Raw genomic sequence first — 16,872 nt, 5'->3', positions numbered from 1 at the left:
TCCAGGCAGCAAGCTCCTGTGATGTGCCCCAAAACGGAGCCCTGGCTGTGGCAGCCTGCACGGGCTTCCACTCCCACTCCTGTCAGCAGACAGAGGGTAACAGTCTGCAGACATTGTTATGCAGGAGATGAATCTCATTTATTTGTAACCTGTGGCAATTCCTTTTGTTCTTGGCTCAGAAAACCTGCTGGCGGAGTCTGCCGAGCAGCAAGGGGACCATTAAAAACAAAGAGTTGCTTTCAATTCCCTTTGAAGTCCAATTTGCTGCAGTAAAACTACAGGAGAATTAACCAGCTGGGCTGCTTAATTTTGCAGAAATCGAGGAAGGGGAAAACATCAGCCTGACCCTGCTGGAGCAGGTGACGGCAGCCCAGTGCTGAGCTGGTCCTGTGGCTCTGCAGACCCAACCTGCTGGTCTAGAGCCACACAACAGCAGCAGGACAGAGGAGGAGCAGAGGCAACCTCCTTCCCATTAAGGCTGCAGACCGAGAACCCATCCCCTGCTGCAAGGGCCAAGATGCTGACGCAGAGCTGGGCAGAAGAACATTTTCTTGCTGGAGACTGCGATCTGCCCAAAGGTCACTGCCAGAGGAGCCAAATCAAACCAACTGAGGAACAGCAAATGAACTGGGAAGAGAAGATTCCCTTGGCCTGACATGACCTGACCCACTAATTCCGCTCAAGGTCTGTAGTAGTTGGGTCTAGAAATATTTAAGAGATCAATTTCCATGCACCTCGGCGCCCTTTGGGCCCTCCTTGGTTGCAAAGGCAAAGGCATCCCGAGCGAAGCTGCTCAGGATTCTGAGCACAGCCAAAGCTACGGAGGTTGCTAAAGCACAAGCGCAAGAGGGAAAGAAAAGACCTATGCAAAAAAGGAGAGAATTAAAGATTTTTCTTTAAATATTTTCTCATCTATGCACAATATTACCTACAGGGCAAGTAAGCCAGATAACACAAGTATATTTAACATGAAATATTATTTAACACAAACCCTGCTCACAGCACAGTGCCACCTTCATTTTCACCTCTAGCTTTTAATACAATTTGCTAGGAACACATTTTCAATGGCTCCTTTGAGCTTGTGGTGTCAGGCTCCACTGTAACTATTTATAAATATGCATCTATAGCTAAACAACAAGAAAAAAGAACTAGATGAATGTGATACATGGACCAGGTTCAGAGCTGAGGTAAGTACCTAAGAAGTTGGTGTAAACTCAGCCATATCACTGGCTTCTGATCTGGCTACAACCTGAAAATACATTTTCCCATTCACTCTGCAAAGGGGCTGGACTGAAATGAAGAGTAGTTTCCCCGTGCTTGGCCTGGCGGGGTGGAGTGGACATGAAGAGAAATTGGATTTTCTAACTCTAGGTAAAGAAGGACACAACAGGGAAGAAGAACTGTATGAAATCCCTTTCTTCCTCATGAGCATAAGGTAAGTTTTTAAAGGAAGTATCCCAGCATTCACTACAGTCTCATCCTGAGATAAACTCAGGCAGTGGTGTGAGTTGCTCGAGACACGTTCAGAGATCTTACTACACAGAGAATATTTTTCCTGACATTAGCTATAGTTCACTTTCTTAAGCTCGTTATTTGTCTTCTTTCTACATAAAATGATGCAACTACTGCTCAGCACCTTGGGCTCAAGTCAGATCAATAAACATAATTTATACAGTATCAACAATACCCCATCAACAGTTGGCATGATCAAAAGAGTTCTGTTTCCACTGCACAAAGATGACACAAGGGATGCAAACTGCTTTGTGTTACATTAGAGAGGTGAATAATTCAGACAACTACAATGCCTTTCTTTCTGATCGTGGAATACCCCAGGGCTGGAAGCGATTTCCTGACATTTACTTATTATTTGAAAATATCCAACACATCTGGGGGCTTTGTGGGTGGGGGGCTTTGTGGGTGTGGTTTTGGTTGGTTTGTTTGTTTGTTTTTAATGGACAGGTTGCAATCAGGTGCTTGCAAGTATTTGGTACATGATACTCAGTTATCAGTCAGTTATTGCAGGTCAAGCAAGAGGCACCAAACTGATTCTGTGTGCAACTGTAGGTGCACTCAAGCACTGCCAGTATGAGTATCAGTGTAAAATTTATTTACTGGGAAGGCACTGGAGGTATTTGCTTTCCACAAACATCAGCACCAGCGGAGCCCGTTAGCTGGGAGGTGCTGAGAGTGCAGCCTGACAAACCAGGCCAGAGTCACACACAAATTAATTATTTGTAAGAACTCCTGCAGCATCTGCTCTGCTCTGGACTGTATTGAATCTATTTTTAAAGTCACTTAGAATTATAAATAAATAAAACAGTGTCTGGATTAAAAGCTACATAGTGCCTCAACACCTACACGTAGTCTGTTTTAATGATCTCACGGCAGGCTTGGCCAAGGCACCGGCTATACACAGAGCAACAAGAAATTAGAGCATCCCTGGCCACAAAACTTCTGCTTGAAGGATTTGTAATCCCAGCAACCACGTATGTGAACGTGAGGTGCTGCAGGCCCTGGATAGGATGCTGTGTTACTCTCTTGGAGGGGTAATAGCTGTTGAGCAGGCGAGGGATCGGAGGGCTGCGGGGACCCTCTGCGTCCCCTCTTACCTGTGGTGTTTGTGAGCTGGAAGGTGATGGATTTGTCAGGGATGCTGCAGACATTGCGGACGGACACCTGGCACGTGTAGCTGGCATAATCCTGGGGCCGCAGGTTCTTCAGCTTCAGGACTTTAGTTTCACCCTGGGAGTTGGGAAAAAAGGGGCGGGGGGAAAGACACAAGCGTACAAAGTACAGCTCATCATTGCAAGTCCATAACCTGTCCCAAAGTTTACAGATTACCAGCAGCTCCCATCAAAACCTCAGGGAACTGTGCAGACTTCAAACCCCCCCAGCTATATGTAAAGGAGACACAAAATGTTTGCAGTGGTAACTCCACCTCCAGGGTTTCTCAAAACACCCAGCAACAGACTGACATTTAACCTGAAAGCACTGCCGAACAGGTCTAAGCATAATTTCTCGTCAACTGCTGTCAGAATCATCTTGCGGAACTTGAAGAACCTTAAACGTCCCAGAACAGACCCTGAGATCTCACACCAAGATGTTGGTAAGAACCCAAGGGACATCACTGGGGTCTCAACATTGCAAAACCAAAGTAAATCAGCGCAGATTCAGGCATTAATGCTGGCCTAAATATGGCAAGTTCAACAGTTACACTGTAAAAATTTGCTGTACAGGGAAAAAAAAGGTAATTCAGAGAAATACTCAAAGAACCCCCCGAAACTTTCTGATCTCTCTTCTCCAGATTCTAATCTCATTTATGCTGGTGTAAATCCAGGGTGACTGCACAGACTTTGATAGCCTTTTCTCATACTACAGTAACAAACAACAAGCAAAATCAGTCCCTGGCACTTCATTAGTTACTGGCTTGTTATAGAAATAGAATCAGGTTGTTGAACTAACAACAGATGCATTCTGTAGATTTTTAATTATGGAATGTGGAAAGCTCTGAGATGCATCCTGTGGTTTGTACACACTGAAACTCATATGTCTTCCCACGACAGCTTGTCACTGTTGTTCTTCTTGTGTTTGTCTAAATCTCTTGTGGAGAAACCATTCCATAATTGCTTGCGAATGGGAGAAGGTGTCAGCACGACAAATCCTCTTGAGGACAACCTCAAGGGACTGGACGATGAGCTCAGGCATGCTAATATGCGGAGAACAGGGATCCGAACCGAGTAAATTAGAAAGATAAATACCTAGGAGACCAATAACCCTATGAAAGTCCTGTCTCCTGAGATTCGTTGCTATGCCACACAAATAACGGCATTTACAATGTGCATGTCAACTACTTATTTACAGGGTCATATGTATCCTGTTTATTGATTAGTAAATGTTGGGTAAATGTGGATAAACCTTCAGTGTAAATAAGTTTTAAAAAGCTTAAACAGTAAAGTCTTCACTTTCTTTCTAATGTAAAAGACTACCCAAACCTGACACTGATACCAGTTCATCTACAAGACAATATTACAACCCCCTGCAAAGGGTGCTTTGCTAAACACAGTCCATTTGAGCTCGAGCAAGATTTTCCCTTCCCAACAGTGTTGCAGAGGTGTGGTTTTTGTTAACTTCAACTCTTACCAACCCAAACTCACAGGTTTATGCTGGTGCTAAGGAGAGGACCGTAAGGGCATGCCTGTGTGCACACAACAGTCCTAACACCCTCTCTCAGAGTTGGGAATGATCCATCATAGTGGGAACATTACCTGGTAGGAGATGCAGGATGCTGGTCATTTACACGTTAATGCTGCAACACAGTAAAATTCTGCCAGATGCCTTATTTAGCTGAAGAAAATATCTCAAGTCCTAAGACATCCTCTCATTAAACAATGTTGGATGCCACATAGCACTGGACTAGACAAAGCTCTCTTCAGTGCCCAACAGCAGTGCTGACCTACAGCATTTCTGCAAATCTGCCGCTAACCTGCAGCTCTCTTCTCTCTCCTCATCCCCCTGAATGTTTCCACTTGGCTGCCCATGTCCATGACCTACAGAGATGGTGTATTTCAATAAAATAGGAACACGACTACATTAACTGAAATGTTTCCTGGAGCATCGCTCAGAAATCAAACTCGGCCAGAATGCGCACAGGGCCCAGCTTTGGGAACACGAGGAAGTGCGTGGGATGAAACGGGTGCCCTGGGGAGCAGCCCTTTCAGCCCTCCCTTCCCACCCATCACTGCCTCATGCTGCTGACAGCCTTGCTGGAAGCACTGGGGCTGGTTGGCTTCTGAAGGACATTCAGAGCCAGAGCTCAGCTTAGGATAACATGCCCAAAGTGCCTTGGCAAAAGAAAAATTCCCCTCCGTCTCCCACGGCGTTGGCGGGCTAATTACTGTGAAGAAAGTGGCATTCAGAGGGGCAAGTCCAGCATAGGCAAGCAGGAGAAGCAGAAAGGACGTGGATACCCTGTCACAGGACAACAGTCAGAAAGTGCCCAGGCAGTTGGGCTGTCTCTGTTACTTATGGCCATTAGAAAAAGCTCTTCATCATCTGCTTCATGGATCCCACAGCAATTGCTGCCATTCACTCACACAGCTAAACAGGAAGTAATTCCCCTGTTTTATGGAACCTGGGCACTCAATTAAGAAAAAAAAATTAGTAATGGGAGATAGAGGAGACCCAGGCTTGCGGCTGTTTGCTTGGATATTAGTCTCAGCCATCCAACAGCCACGTAACCTCATTAGGGGAGCGGTGACCTGCTCTCAGGGACAGTGCCAAAAAGGGGAAGGGAATTCTAGGCTGTCACGCTGCCTCCTGCTGCTCTGCTCCTCTTGTCCCCTGGGAACCTGCATACAGAATAGACCCTACCAGCCCTTTTGGAGACAGCGCTCCTTGCAGTGGCCACCACCCTCTCCCCAGCATTGTAATCCACACAGGGAAAGAAACACCATCCACTACAGAGTGGCATGCATCAGCAAGATGCTCAACACCAGCTTATGGAGGTTTATTTTCTTTCACCTGTGTGTAGAGGGGTTCATAGATGTCCACGCCATTGTCCTGACTGTGGGAAAGTGTTTCAGCTCCCCGTTTCCAGATGAAGCGAGCTGGAGGGTTGGAGTTGACAGTGCAGCGGAGGAAGACAGTCTTCTCCTGGTAGAAGCTGCCACGTACATCACTGATGGTCTGGTGAATGGTGAGAACAGGTTCATCTAGATCTGGAAGGAAGGTAAGGAGGGCCGCAGCAGTCGTTAGTGAAGCTTGGTCTGCGCATATAGCCTGCAGAGCAGATGATGCCCCAGGCACCATAGAGGGGAGGGGAAGCTCCCATATATTTGGCTGATGACAACTTCTGAATTAAGAGTTGATCTGAGGGCAGGTAACACAAACAATACCTATAGGGAACAGACAGGAGAAGCCAAAATTCTCCCGCTCACCACACAACCTTTGGAGAATAGAAAGCACCCTCTGTTTTGCAGATCCCATGTGGTCCTCAAGCAAACTGCCTGCCTGCCACGTGCCTCTCGGACCAGTGGGCTATTTCACCTTCCCCAATGACATCCCACACCCCAAATCACTACTCTTTACTTCAGTGAGAGGTCAGAAGGATCCCAGGAAACTTTGCTCAATCATTTATTCTTCTGCTCCCACTTTCCACTTCCCAAATCCCTGCTGAAATCATGGGGCTAAGCCCACAGCTGTGAGATGCCCACACAAAGGACATGACAAACCTTCAAGTCAAGGGGTGAGAATAGAAGTCAGGACAAGATCAAGGAGCTGAGATGGAGAGTCATCTCCTAAACAAGAGCAAGTCTCGTGTGGTGCCATGGGAACACAAGATGCAAAACACCGTGAGAGGTATGTACAATTTCTCTCTCTTCCTATTAAAATACCCTCTGTGTATTTTCTTCTTTTCAAGGTCTGTACTGACTCTCCCTCTTCAGCAACTTCTACTCACTGCATCCCTATCACCCACCCCTAAACTGATGAGGTTATTTTCTGTTTTCTCCCTTTACAGAAAATGCTCCTTCCAATTCCCTCGCCATACCTGCACCAGACATGCAGCCATCACTATCGGATCCATGGTTGTCACTCACTTCACTTGCAAGGACACAAGCAATAGCCCTGCAGGGAGCATACTTTCTTTATCCACTCAGGGCACACTGCTCCCCAAGCGCTGCCCTCCTGCTAAAAAAGGGATCATTTTCTTGGGCTTTTCACCAGACACCAATGTTTCAACATCAAGGAAGCATGGGGAAAACCTCAGAGAGGTTCTCCTCCCAGAAGCACTTTGAGACTGATTGGGATTAAATGTAAAGATCCCATTTGACAAGATGGGACCAATTGACCCTCTAAAACTGCAATCTGTCCCCATGCCCTTAAGCATGTCTTATAAGGCATCTGCTGAGCTCAGCTGAAGCAATTGTACATTTTCAGCAGCCTTATGACCCCACCTTCAACTATGAGGAAACTGAGGCACATGCACCCAGTATCCCCTTGTGCTGCCAGCACTGTCTTCTGCACACATTAGCAGAGAGGAAGGGGACACATGCTCATCACCTCCTGCTCTCCTATGCCGCCTAATTTTCATGATATTTTATTTTAGAGATTTGTAAACTTGGAAATCTGACTCCCAGAAAGGAAGGGGGAATCAGGGATGAGTTTCTACTATCGTGTCATCCAAATAATGCATGAATAATGCTGAATCACAAGTGTCAACTTATGGATTTGCATATTTTAATGAGCTGTATGCTTGGTAGACAGCAATTGTAATGGGACCTGAGATTTGTTGGCTTGACCACACCATAGCTCAGAGATATGAGCAGAGCCATTAGCAGAACAATGTCAAGGCACAAAAAAACCTCCAAAACAAAACCCAAGGCTCAAGAAAAACATACACAGGTGGAGAAAAAAAAAGGCTCCTCTCCATACAGTGCTGTCTCCATGTGGCCGTAGGGTGACTGAATTTTACACCAAATTCTCTTGGACCAGGACCTTGGGCACAGCCTCTCCTCTTTCCCCCTTCTTTGTCCGTAACTCTCCTTTATTTGTTCACACTTTATATGAGTAACTCTGTAGCTACCATCCTTCTGAGGCTCCATTTCTCAGCAGGATACATAGCAAAACACTTCCCTTACTGATAAAAGAAGATACTCACTATTCAGGTCTCCTGGCTCCCAGCTACTCCCCACACAGAAAACAACATCTTCCTTTTGGTTGCTAAACCTTTCCTCCCTTGAATCTTTCAGCCTTCTTTCGTAGCAGCCAGCTCTAAGCCTAGCCCTCCTGAGAAAAGCTAAAATAAGACCTACAACGATATGCGTGTCCTTGATGTACAAGTAACGCCACTGATGTCAGTGAGCTGCACAAATGATAAATTTGGCCCAAGGCTACTCATGGAGATGATCACATGGGATGTTTCATGTGCAAGATAAGCTTGTAAACATCCATTTTTCTTTTTCTTTACTTTCCCTCTCTCCCACATGGAAATACTGCAGACAGCAGCTGCCTCTCTGCCAGTGACTAACCAATACTTTAAAGCCTCACTTGATGCCCACTTGGGGCAAAGGAATAACTGGCTACATAGGTTAGTGTTTCCAGTTTAATATCCTCATGGTACCGGTGGTGCTCTCCACACAACCTTGCTGTCTAATACTAAAAGTATGAGTGAGGACTAGCACTAGCTGTCAAGGACACCAAGGTTCACATGAGGGTGATTACTTACCTCCAACTACAAATTGGGATGCGGGAAAAGAAGGGGTTTGTTTTCAGATTCTGGTTCATTCAGCTGAAGGTTGCCTGGGTGAGCGTTCAACAAAAACTGTGGCTTTTCCTATGTGTTCCCTTGTACCTACTGCAAATACTAGCAGAAAATAGTCTCTCCTCCCAAAAAAACAAGTGAGCAGAACAGAGGCGCGTTACCAAGTCCATGTGCAGAGTAGATGTTAGTATGAGAAAGCCCTTGGCCACCCCATTAGCCCCATAGTTCTACAGGTCAGAGCTGCACGAGGGACCATGGGACACTACATCACTCTAGCTCCAGCCTGCACCCCAGAAGTAAAGGGAGTGCCCTCAGGGCTTAAAGAGCTTCATGCCACAGTCCTGTTGCTAGAAACACAGGCCCTGGCAAGGTGTCATACTGAGGCTTGAGAAAAGCAAGTCCCCTTGGTAGAGAAGCCAAGCAGATCTAGGTGGGTGTCAGAACTCCTCTAAACAAAGCTATGCAATGCCCATGAAGAAATGCTCATCCTATCCAAAGTGGCTGCTGACAAAGCAATCCACTTTCCCACCCTGTAGGATGGTGCTCACGGTACACTACTCCAATACAGGGTAGGGCAAGGAAGGAACAGAGACAGGAGCTGCTCCAAACCATATAGAGAACTGTGGATCATGAACCTACCAAAGCCTAAGGATGTTCAAGTCTATGGCATACTTTGTGAGAGTCACATCATTGTAGGGCTGGACAGTAGGACTAAGAGGAAGCAGTCAGGCAGCAGCTGCTGTCAGCAAAGCTCTGCCCAGACTCCAGGCAGGTACTGGGGTTTGGAAACCTGGAGGTTGCTCCACTGACGGATAACCACAGTGCACCTCAGCACAGAAGACTGCCTTGCTAGGAGTGTGGGAACAGGTGGTGACAGGTTCAGGGAGAATTCCAGCTGCTTTATCACCCTTTACATCTTTTTAGCATCAACCTCTTGCTGGCTAGGCCTTCTGAGAAGATATGAGTGAGGAGAGGGATTTGGTGTTACTCAGGTTGGAGAAAAATGGAACAGTGGATAACCAAGGACAATAAGCAGAATGGTAATCTTTCCCAAGAGAGCAAATCTCTTCAAAAGTTGCCTAGACCTTAAATCTTGGATACCTCCCATATGGGGGTTATGGGGTAAATTTAATATCCCTCCCTTTTGGCCACAGCAGCCTAAGAATAAACAATAATAAGCCAGCATGAGAAACATTCAAAACTTTGGGCCCAAGCTGGAGAACTGCTAATGGTATCTGCAGGACACAAGAACAATGGACATTGCAACCAGACAGAGAAACAGTCACTGAAACCAAGGGGTCCTCACAGATTCCTTCACGTTCACCTTTCACAGCTCAGCCTCCTCAGGTGCATCCCAGAGTCTTTTGCTCCGTTTCCACCATGCTGCAGAGGTAGCAATGCTGAGACCAGGGCACTGGTTTCAAGAATGCCCCACACACCTGAGGCACTACCAATTTCAAGAAGCATTTGTTTGCTTCAAGCATTGTCAGCTTCAAAATCAAGACAAAGAAAGCAGAAGCCATCTATAATGCTACATCCCAGACAAGTGCTAGGGACCTCTGGAAGTGACAGACATCACGGCACCTAGATAAGAATGACTCGCATGGACAGACAGAGCTATCTTTTTTGTGGATGGATCTAATGTTCTGGGGGAAAGGGACCCTGGGGACACCACACCAGTCCCTTTGCTCCTGAATCAGGTGCACGTGGTCCTAGGGCAATGCAGCTCCCTGCCGGCCCCGCAGCGAGGCACAGACATGCAGTAGAACTGTGGGAAGGTCTGGGTTGCCGCTAAACGACTTACACTGCACATCTACTCGAATGGACTTGATGGCAGGGACCCCAACCCCATTTTCTGCTTTACAGTAATAGCGGCCCCCCTGCAGCCTTTGGATCTTCTCAATCCGAAGGGTCTCGTTAAGCACTGACGTCTCTTGGAATTTGTCCGACGCACTGCCAGCAGTTTTGGTCCATCTCACCTGCATGAGAAGAATAAGAGAAATGCAAGCCATCAGTGACACAAACTAGAGATCCCAAGGAACAGCAGCACTCCCTCTACTCCTCTTCCCCCTCCATCTTAGCCATTCTCAGAAATGGTCCCCACAGCACCACCAGACCTTACCAAAGTTCAGCTGCTGCTCTCAGTATGTCTCAGTAGACCAGCTACTGATTCTCATCCATCACCAATCTCCACATCTGAGTGTCCAGGATAACCCCTCACTTCACCCAGACACACACTGCATATTTACCGCTCCTGCTCTGCTTCTGAAAACTAACCAAGTTCCTGGGTTTAATACCACTAACCGCACAGCACAGGACTTTAAGCATTTAAGTCTTGGGACCCCATGTGGCTGGTCGGCCACAAAGCTACAGCGACATCAGCTCACAGCTACAGAGGTTTTATTGCAGTCAACACTCTTTTATCTTTCTCCGGACAGCAAGGCTATTTCTGCTGTTTGCTTTTCCAAGCAAGAGTGAGAAAATGTAGTTGCCATCTGGCTCTTGCCCTTTTCCCAGAGGGAACCCCTGTGTATGTTATTTTTATAAGTCATCCTTTGCAGTGCAAGAGCTTTTACTTTGATTTTAAAGATACAGAAAAGGAAAAGAAAAAAATCCCTTCAGATTTCAAGCTGTCTTGCATTTTTTGTCCTTAAGTTACATGTCTTAAGATCCTGGCTTGTGAGAGTAACAGAGCTGTATGATATGCATTCCTAAAGACTGAATGGTTATTTTTACGTCTGGAATGAGGTAGAGCCCTAGCAGTGGCAGTACAAGCTTTCCCCTTGTTTTCTGCAGTCCAGAAAATGAAAGAGAGAGGTGGCTTTTCTCAGCCCATTGGTTTCCTATACCTCCAACCTCCCTTCTAAAGGCTGCTGACTGGTGGTCTCCCACACTGGTGCCCATCTAGACTCTGGGACTGAGATCCAGCAAGATCAGCCAACAGAAAGGAGATGATAGACTTTCATTCAACATTGGCCACAGGTGAGATGGACCAGATACCTTGACTCCTCCCCCAGACTTTGCCTAAAGCTCACTGCCACCACTTGATTGATGCTGATGCTCCAGAAAGAGCAGGGCTGTCTACATCCCATCCCTTGAGCACTCGGCTGAGCAGATTTTCAGAGCTAATGACCATGGATTTATTTAGCCTTTGTAAGCTTATTATGAAATTGTCGGAGGGCCTTAAGACTCTCAGAGTCTCCTGTTTGCAAGGATACTTCAGCCAGCTCTTTAATCTTTTCAATTTCAATCTCATTTAAGTATTTTGGCTACATTTTCATGCTTTAATGACTGGCTGATAGAAGGGAAAAGAAAAGATAAACAAAGGTTAGGATAAGAGCTTAGCTGGGGAAGAAATCTATCCGTGAGGAAGGAGGGCAGAGATAGGACACATGCCATGTTTTATGTGCACAGGTTCCAGCCTCCCCAGTCATGCCTGGTTCCACGGTCTGGTGTCCCCCATGCATTTCTGGGCAATGACAAGCCACAGTGTTGCCCACTAGCACCCTATCTGCATCAGGCTCTGCTCCAGCAATCTCTCTGGCTACTCAGGCTCAAATCCCCACAACCTGCCAGAACCTCCCCACACATACAACACCCTTAGGCAGGGCCAGCCGTACCATCTTCCTCGTTTTTGACGTACACAGCTATCATCTGCCCATCACTGTCAGAAGCCTAAGCTGGTCATTTTTGCTGGCCTGGCTCAGATAATTTCTTTTTTATTGTTCCATGGATATGCTTTGATGGATAAACCATTTCAAATCCTGCTGGCTGAGTCTCTCTCCCTCTCCTTTGTCATCACCTCTTAGCCAAGTAGCTCCCCACAAGCAAGTCCACAGAGGTGTTGATTGATGTATGCAGATGTATGGCTTCTCAGCACAAATGTCTTTGGCAGGACTGGGGAAGGGGGCCAAGAAGGCACATGTATCGTACTTGGCTCCCTTGAATGTATTCTGGCACATCCAGCCTCGTAGTACGCACCAGCTGCCACTCCTACCATGCTCTGACCAAGAGCAGGCAGACCCGTGCTCTGGTCCAGTATCTCTACAGACACATCCACACTAACATTGAACCAGCCTGCTTGAGTATCTGAAGGGTGGGGAGGTGGCTGCATGGGGCTTGAGTCTATGCAACCCTTGAGGGACCCTGGGGAAGGCCTGCATCAGTTAGCCCAGCTCAGCTCCGTACCTCTCCACTGAAGCATGACTTTGACCACAGCACGGATATATCCAGTGCTGCGAGTCTTAATCTGCCTCTGGTTGGTGGCCATGAAGCAATGACCAGTGGGCTCTGCGTGGGGCTCGGTGAAGTGCACTGCAAACAGCGTCCCAAACTCCCCCAAGCAGGTTCCCCTTGTCTGTACGTCCAGAGAAGCTGAGAGACTGATGGACCATGAAGGACCGACTCCTATGGCTTGCACATGCAGGAAGCCTCCTCTAGCCTAGTCAGGCTGTTCCTGCTTTGCAGTAAGAGGGTTAAAGATTTGAGGGTGGTTTGTATAACAGATTCAGTTTGGGCTTTCAGTTTTTTGGGGGACTTCACATACTGAAGACCACTAGAAGGTCTGTGTAGGCTCCTGCAAAGCTTTGTGGACTGTTTTCCATGAAAGTAAAGCTAGATGCCTCAAAACTTAACAAGCTAGAGCTTGTGCTATGGGGCATCCCTACCTGACTCCAACATGTAGGAGAAAGCTAGGCACCCCGCTGCCCACAATTCTCCGTTACGTGGAGACTACAAAGAAGTGCCATGGGGAGCATGGGTGACAGGCAAGACTGAAAGCTTACCTGTGGCCGGGGGTGTCCTGTGACCAGACACTGCAGGACCAGTATGTCCCCCTCCCGAATCGTGTAAACGCGTTCACTGATGTTGTCTTCCTTCACCACGCACGCCTGCCCAGCATGGATGATTTGGGCCTGAGCAGGAGCTGTGGAGAGGAAAGAAGAGGTGAAGAGGGAAACAAGGAGCACCCCAGCTGCCTATGGCCACTGCCCAGGGTTGTGTCTCCCATGGCAGGGTGGAAGAGCCACCTCTTAAGCCACAGAGGGGAAGAGCCAGGCAGTGCTGGATATGAGACAGAAAGGTCTCAGGAGACATAAAGTTGAGCGATTTTCCCCATCTCCTGGGCGGCTGGTATCAACTGCTATTTCAAAAACTTTGGTCTTGCTGGGATGAACAGCTCTAGGCACTGAAAAGCAGAATCTGGAGCTTTTTTGGGGGACTCTCCTGCATGGGCTGAGGACCAAGAATTCCCTGCTCTCATCTCTCCCAGAGAGGAGTACGTGCAAGTAGTTAAAGCAGTGACCTGGTTAAATCACAACTGCTGTACATCTGTCCAAAAAAGGCCTGATTACTGTGATTTACCTTGTAGGGGACTGGGACAACTACCAAGCAGAGTCAGAAAGGGCCTTGAAGGTCTGTACAGCTTTTAGCACGTGACCCTAGAACAAGCATAGCACACAGAGCAGGAGAAACAAGTCTTTCCCAAATTACACAGCAACCTATCTCAGCCCTGAGACAGAGGGAACAGCCCTCTGCGGCATCAGGGGACCCATAATCTCTAGGGATCTCTCCAGCTAGGGCTCCAAGTGGAGTCCAGTTACTGCCAGTTCGGCCAGGAAAACAAGTGAAGACCAGTGCTGTGGAAAAATATGTGGAAAGAAAGTTCCCAGAACGAAGTTTAAAAACTTCACATCCCACAAGCAGCAACTATGTCCCACTGTAGCCCTGACCAACAGCAGGGAGAGACAAGCTCTAGGAGAACAGGGTTTTTTAAAGAAAAAAGCTTCAGCTCCAGAGTCCTGTGCAAACAGCCCTTGGGTCCCTACTCCAAAAGCATTTGTGCTATCACCAAAGCAACTGAGATGTATTGAAGGTGACTGCGCAGCCCAACGGGACACCTGTGCTTGTCTGAGGGGAAAACTCCAGTCACACTTCAAGGAACAGAGAAACCCACAAACGTGTCTAAGAATCGGTGCCTCAGTAAGAGTCCTCCCGGGATACCTTCCCATCTTGCTACAACACTTCCAGGTGACTCTGGAGTCCCAGCTCTAGCTCCCATTAGTGAAATACAACACGATTGAACAAACCACTGAGGAGATGATCAAAGGGTTTCAAGCAACGAGCCTTAGCGAGCCTTCTGAAACAAGCACAGATTTTGCACAACCTGTTAAAGCTGAACTGAGCACTCACTTTTTCCTCAAGGTTAGTTAAGCTTCAAAGACTACTTTCCCTCCCCCCCTCTCCCCCCATTCTTTTGGCATGACCAAAATGCTCTAAACCCAACCACCTGGGCAAGGGAAGTGCTTAGATTTATGCTGGTTTAATCCACCAGCAGCACAGACCTAGGGCAGGCTGGGCTCGGGCAGTGGAGGAGATCTGCCTTTGAGGTCAGCCTGTACAAACTGGTGTCACCACAATGCACTGACCAAGCAGCAGTGACTCAAGAGTGGACACGGGGCTAGTGGGCAGCTCTTGCTGCTGGGACTCCACAGCCTGCCGCAGCCACCCAGCACCCAGGCAGCAGCACTGCACATGCAGCAAGCTACTCCCTCTTCTTGCATCTCTTCTGTCTTTCCCATGTGGTGGCACTTTGTTAAAATCATTGTTACTGTCCAAACTGTTGACTAACAGAAGTAACGTGTGTATTTGAATAACATGATGGCACAAACACAGATGAATCCCTCAGCCTCTCCTGTCTTGCCCCTCTGCAGAGCTCCCAGGAACGTGCCTGCCATTGCTCAAGCATCATGGAATGCTGAAACTGACTGTCAAAGCTTCACTGATATGACTGAGCAGATGAGTGACCTTCCCCTGCCTGGATGGCAGAAGAGTCTTGTTGAACCCAGGAGAAAGCAGAAACCTATATATGTGCTTACATACATCTGTGTGTTTGTATACACATGCATGTATGGGTATACATACATACATGTAAATACATTAAGTAAATAGTGACTTATCAGGAAAAGACATTACGAATGCTTGTCAAGCAAACAGTGGCAGAGGAGTAATTCAGAAGCCTATATAACCTTTGCCAATACACAATCCAAATGACAGCTTCTTGTGCTGTTTAGCCCTCGGATCAGTCCTCTGCAGACCTGCCATTCCACCTTTAACCCCACGTGCACTGCAGAGCATCGCTCACAGCATCGAGACCCAGGCTGTGATGCTGAAAAATCCCTGCTATATGATTAAAAGAGTGACCCTGTCCCTTCCCATCCTGTACCATATTCCTCCCCATCCCTGACCTGTGCTGCCTGCACTTCAGTGGGGTCCTTGCACCCTGCAGCAGCAAAGCTCTCGTAACCTCTCTTCACAGTCTCTGTTCTCCCTTTGCAAACATGACTTTGCTGCAAAAACTGATTTCCAGCCACCCCACAGAGAATCAGAATATTTATCTGCAGCTCTAGCTCCCAGTTAAATGCTTCCTTAAGTTGCTCTGCTGTACCCCACATGGTATACAATGTAAGTCTTTCAACTTACACTCTTTTCTGTTTGGTCATCCTACTTCCATAATTTAACCTGTCTTCTGTAACCCTTTCCTGCCACCTGCTTAAAGGCATTTCTACATGGGGAATTTCCACAGCAAAATCATTAGGTACAGTGGTATAGGATTACAGGGGTTTTGTGCAACTATTCTGGTGCCAAAATACCTTGTGCTAATTTGCTGGTGTCTCTCTGAGTTTGATAGAAATATTATTTAAACTAATCCTTATTTGGCACTACAAAGCACTATATGGCACTAGTCTACAGCAAAATGACAACCCTAAGGATAAGCCCTGTGTCATAATTTTGCCTCTTGTCCCAAATTCTCCCTGGGTCCACCAGGCTGTAACAAAGCTTACAAGCAAGGGTGTGCACATCCAGCTTTGTTCATAGATGTCTTAACTTGCTTCTGTTACCATCACTAATACCTTTCAGCTATAGTCATTGGAAAGGGACATCCCTTTAAGTGAATCCCCACTGTTTAAGCTGTAACATTTCTCTTGCACTCACAGCACCAGGTCCCCAGCAGAACAACAACCATTTTTCCATGTCTTAAACCCCATGTGAACACAGATCTCTCAAAAGGGAGTTCAGAAAGCCTGGGATTGTCTTGGAGAGAAAAGCATATGGGTAGATGGCATAGGAGTCTGAGACACTCTGCCTTTGGTTACAACTTGACATTAGTGAAGTGGTGGGGGCTGAGCAACAAACCAACCCAGCTCTTATGGGATTGCATTAAATCACAAGATGAGACTCGGGAAGGTCTCGGTTCCAAGCTCAGCCTGCCACAGCACACAAAGGCTGGGAAAGTCACCTCATGCCGTATTACAGCTGGGCAGAGACATTGTGAGGATTAATTGCACTTTTAATGTGCTTGAACAGAAAGAATACATTATTGTTTGACATCATCCCAGGTCTCCTGGAGGATTTCAGCATGCAGACAGTTTGCGCATTGCCAGCAAAACAGGATGTCAGGACGAAGCCTGTCAGAGTAAACAGTTTCACAGAAGGCCCTTAGGAGGGAAAAAAAAGGCCAGAGCATGAGGCCAGGTGCTGGAGATGAAGCAGCAATCCGCCATTCTCAGCAGTGCTCCACAAAGAGCAACCCTTGCACAGGTACGACCTGCCCT

At 47.2% G+C, this 16,872-nt stretch overlaps 1 protein-coding gene across 1 annotated transcript in view; it reads right to left on the bottom strand.

Moving 5' to 3' along the window:
• The window catches only part of MDGA1 (MAM domain containing glycosylphosphatidylinositol anchor 1), a 145,297-nt gene that overhangs the window by 84,360 nt on the left and 44,065 nt on the right, over positions 1-16,872 (bottom strand). Inside the window, exons 2-5 of the mRNA XM_059835659.1 lie at positions 13,045-13,184; positions 10,065-10,239; positions 5,521-5,717; positions 2,610-2,742 (exon numbers count right to left, since the gene is read on the bottom strand). Of these exons, the coding sequence (XP_059691642.1) occupies positions 2,610-2,742; positions 5,521-5,717; positions 10,065-10,239; positions 13,045-13,184 (645 nt within the window). The remainder of the gene's footprint in view (positions 1-2,609; positions 2,743-5,520; positions 5,718-10,064; positions 10,240-13,044; positions 13,185-16,872) is intronic.

The sequence above is a fragment of the Gavia stellata genome, chromosome 2, assembly GCF_030936135.1.
Source record: "Gavia stellata isolate bGavSte3 chromosome 2, bGavSte3.hap2, whole genome shotgun sequence".
In the NCBI taxonomy this organism is placed as follows: domain Eukaryota; kingdom Metazoa; phylum Chordata; class Aves; order Gaviiformes; family Gaviidae; genus Gavia; species Gavia stellata.
This window is presented reverse-complemented; position numbering and strand designations above follow the sequence as displayed.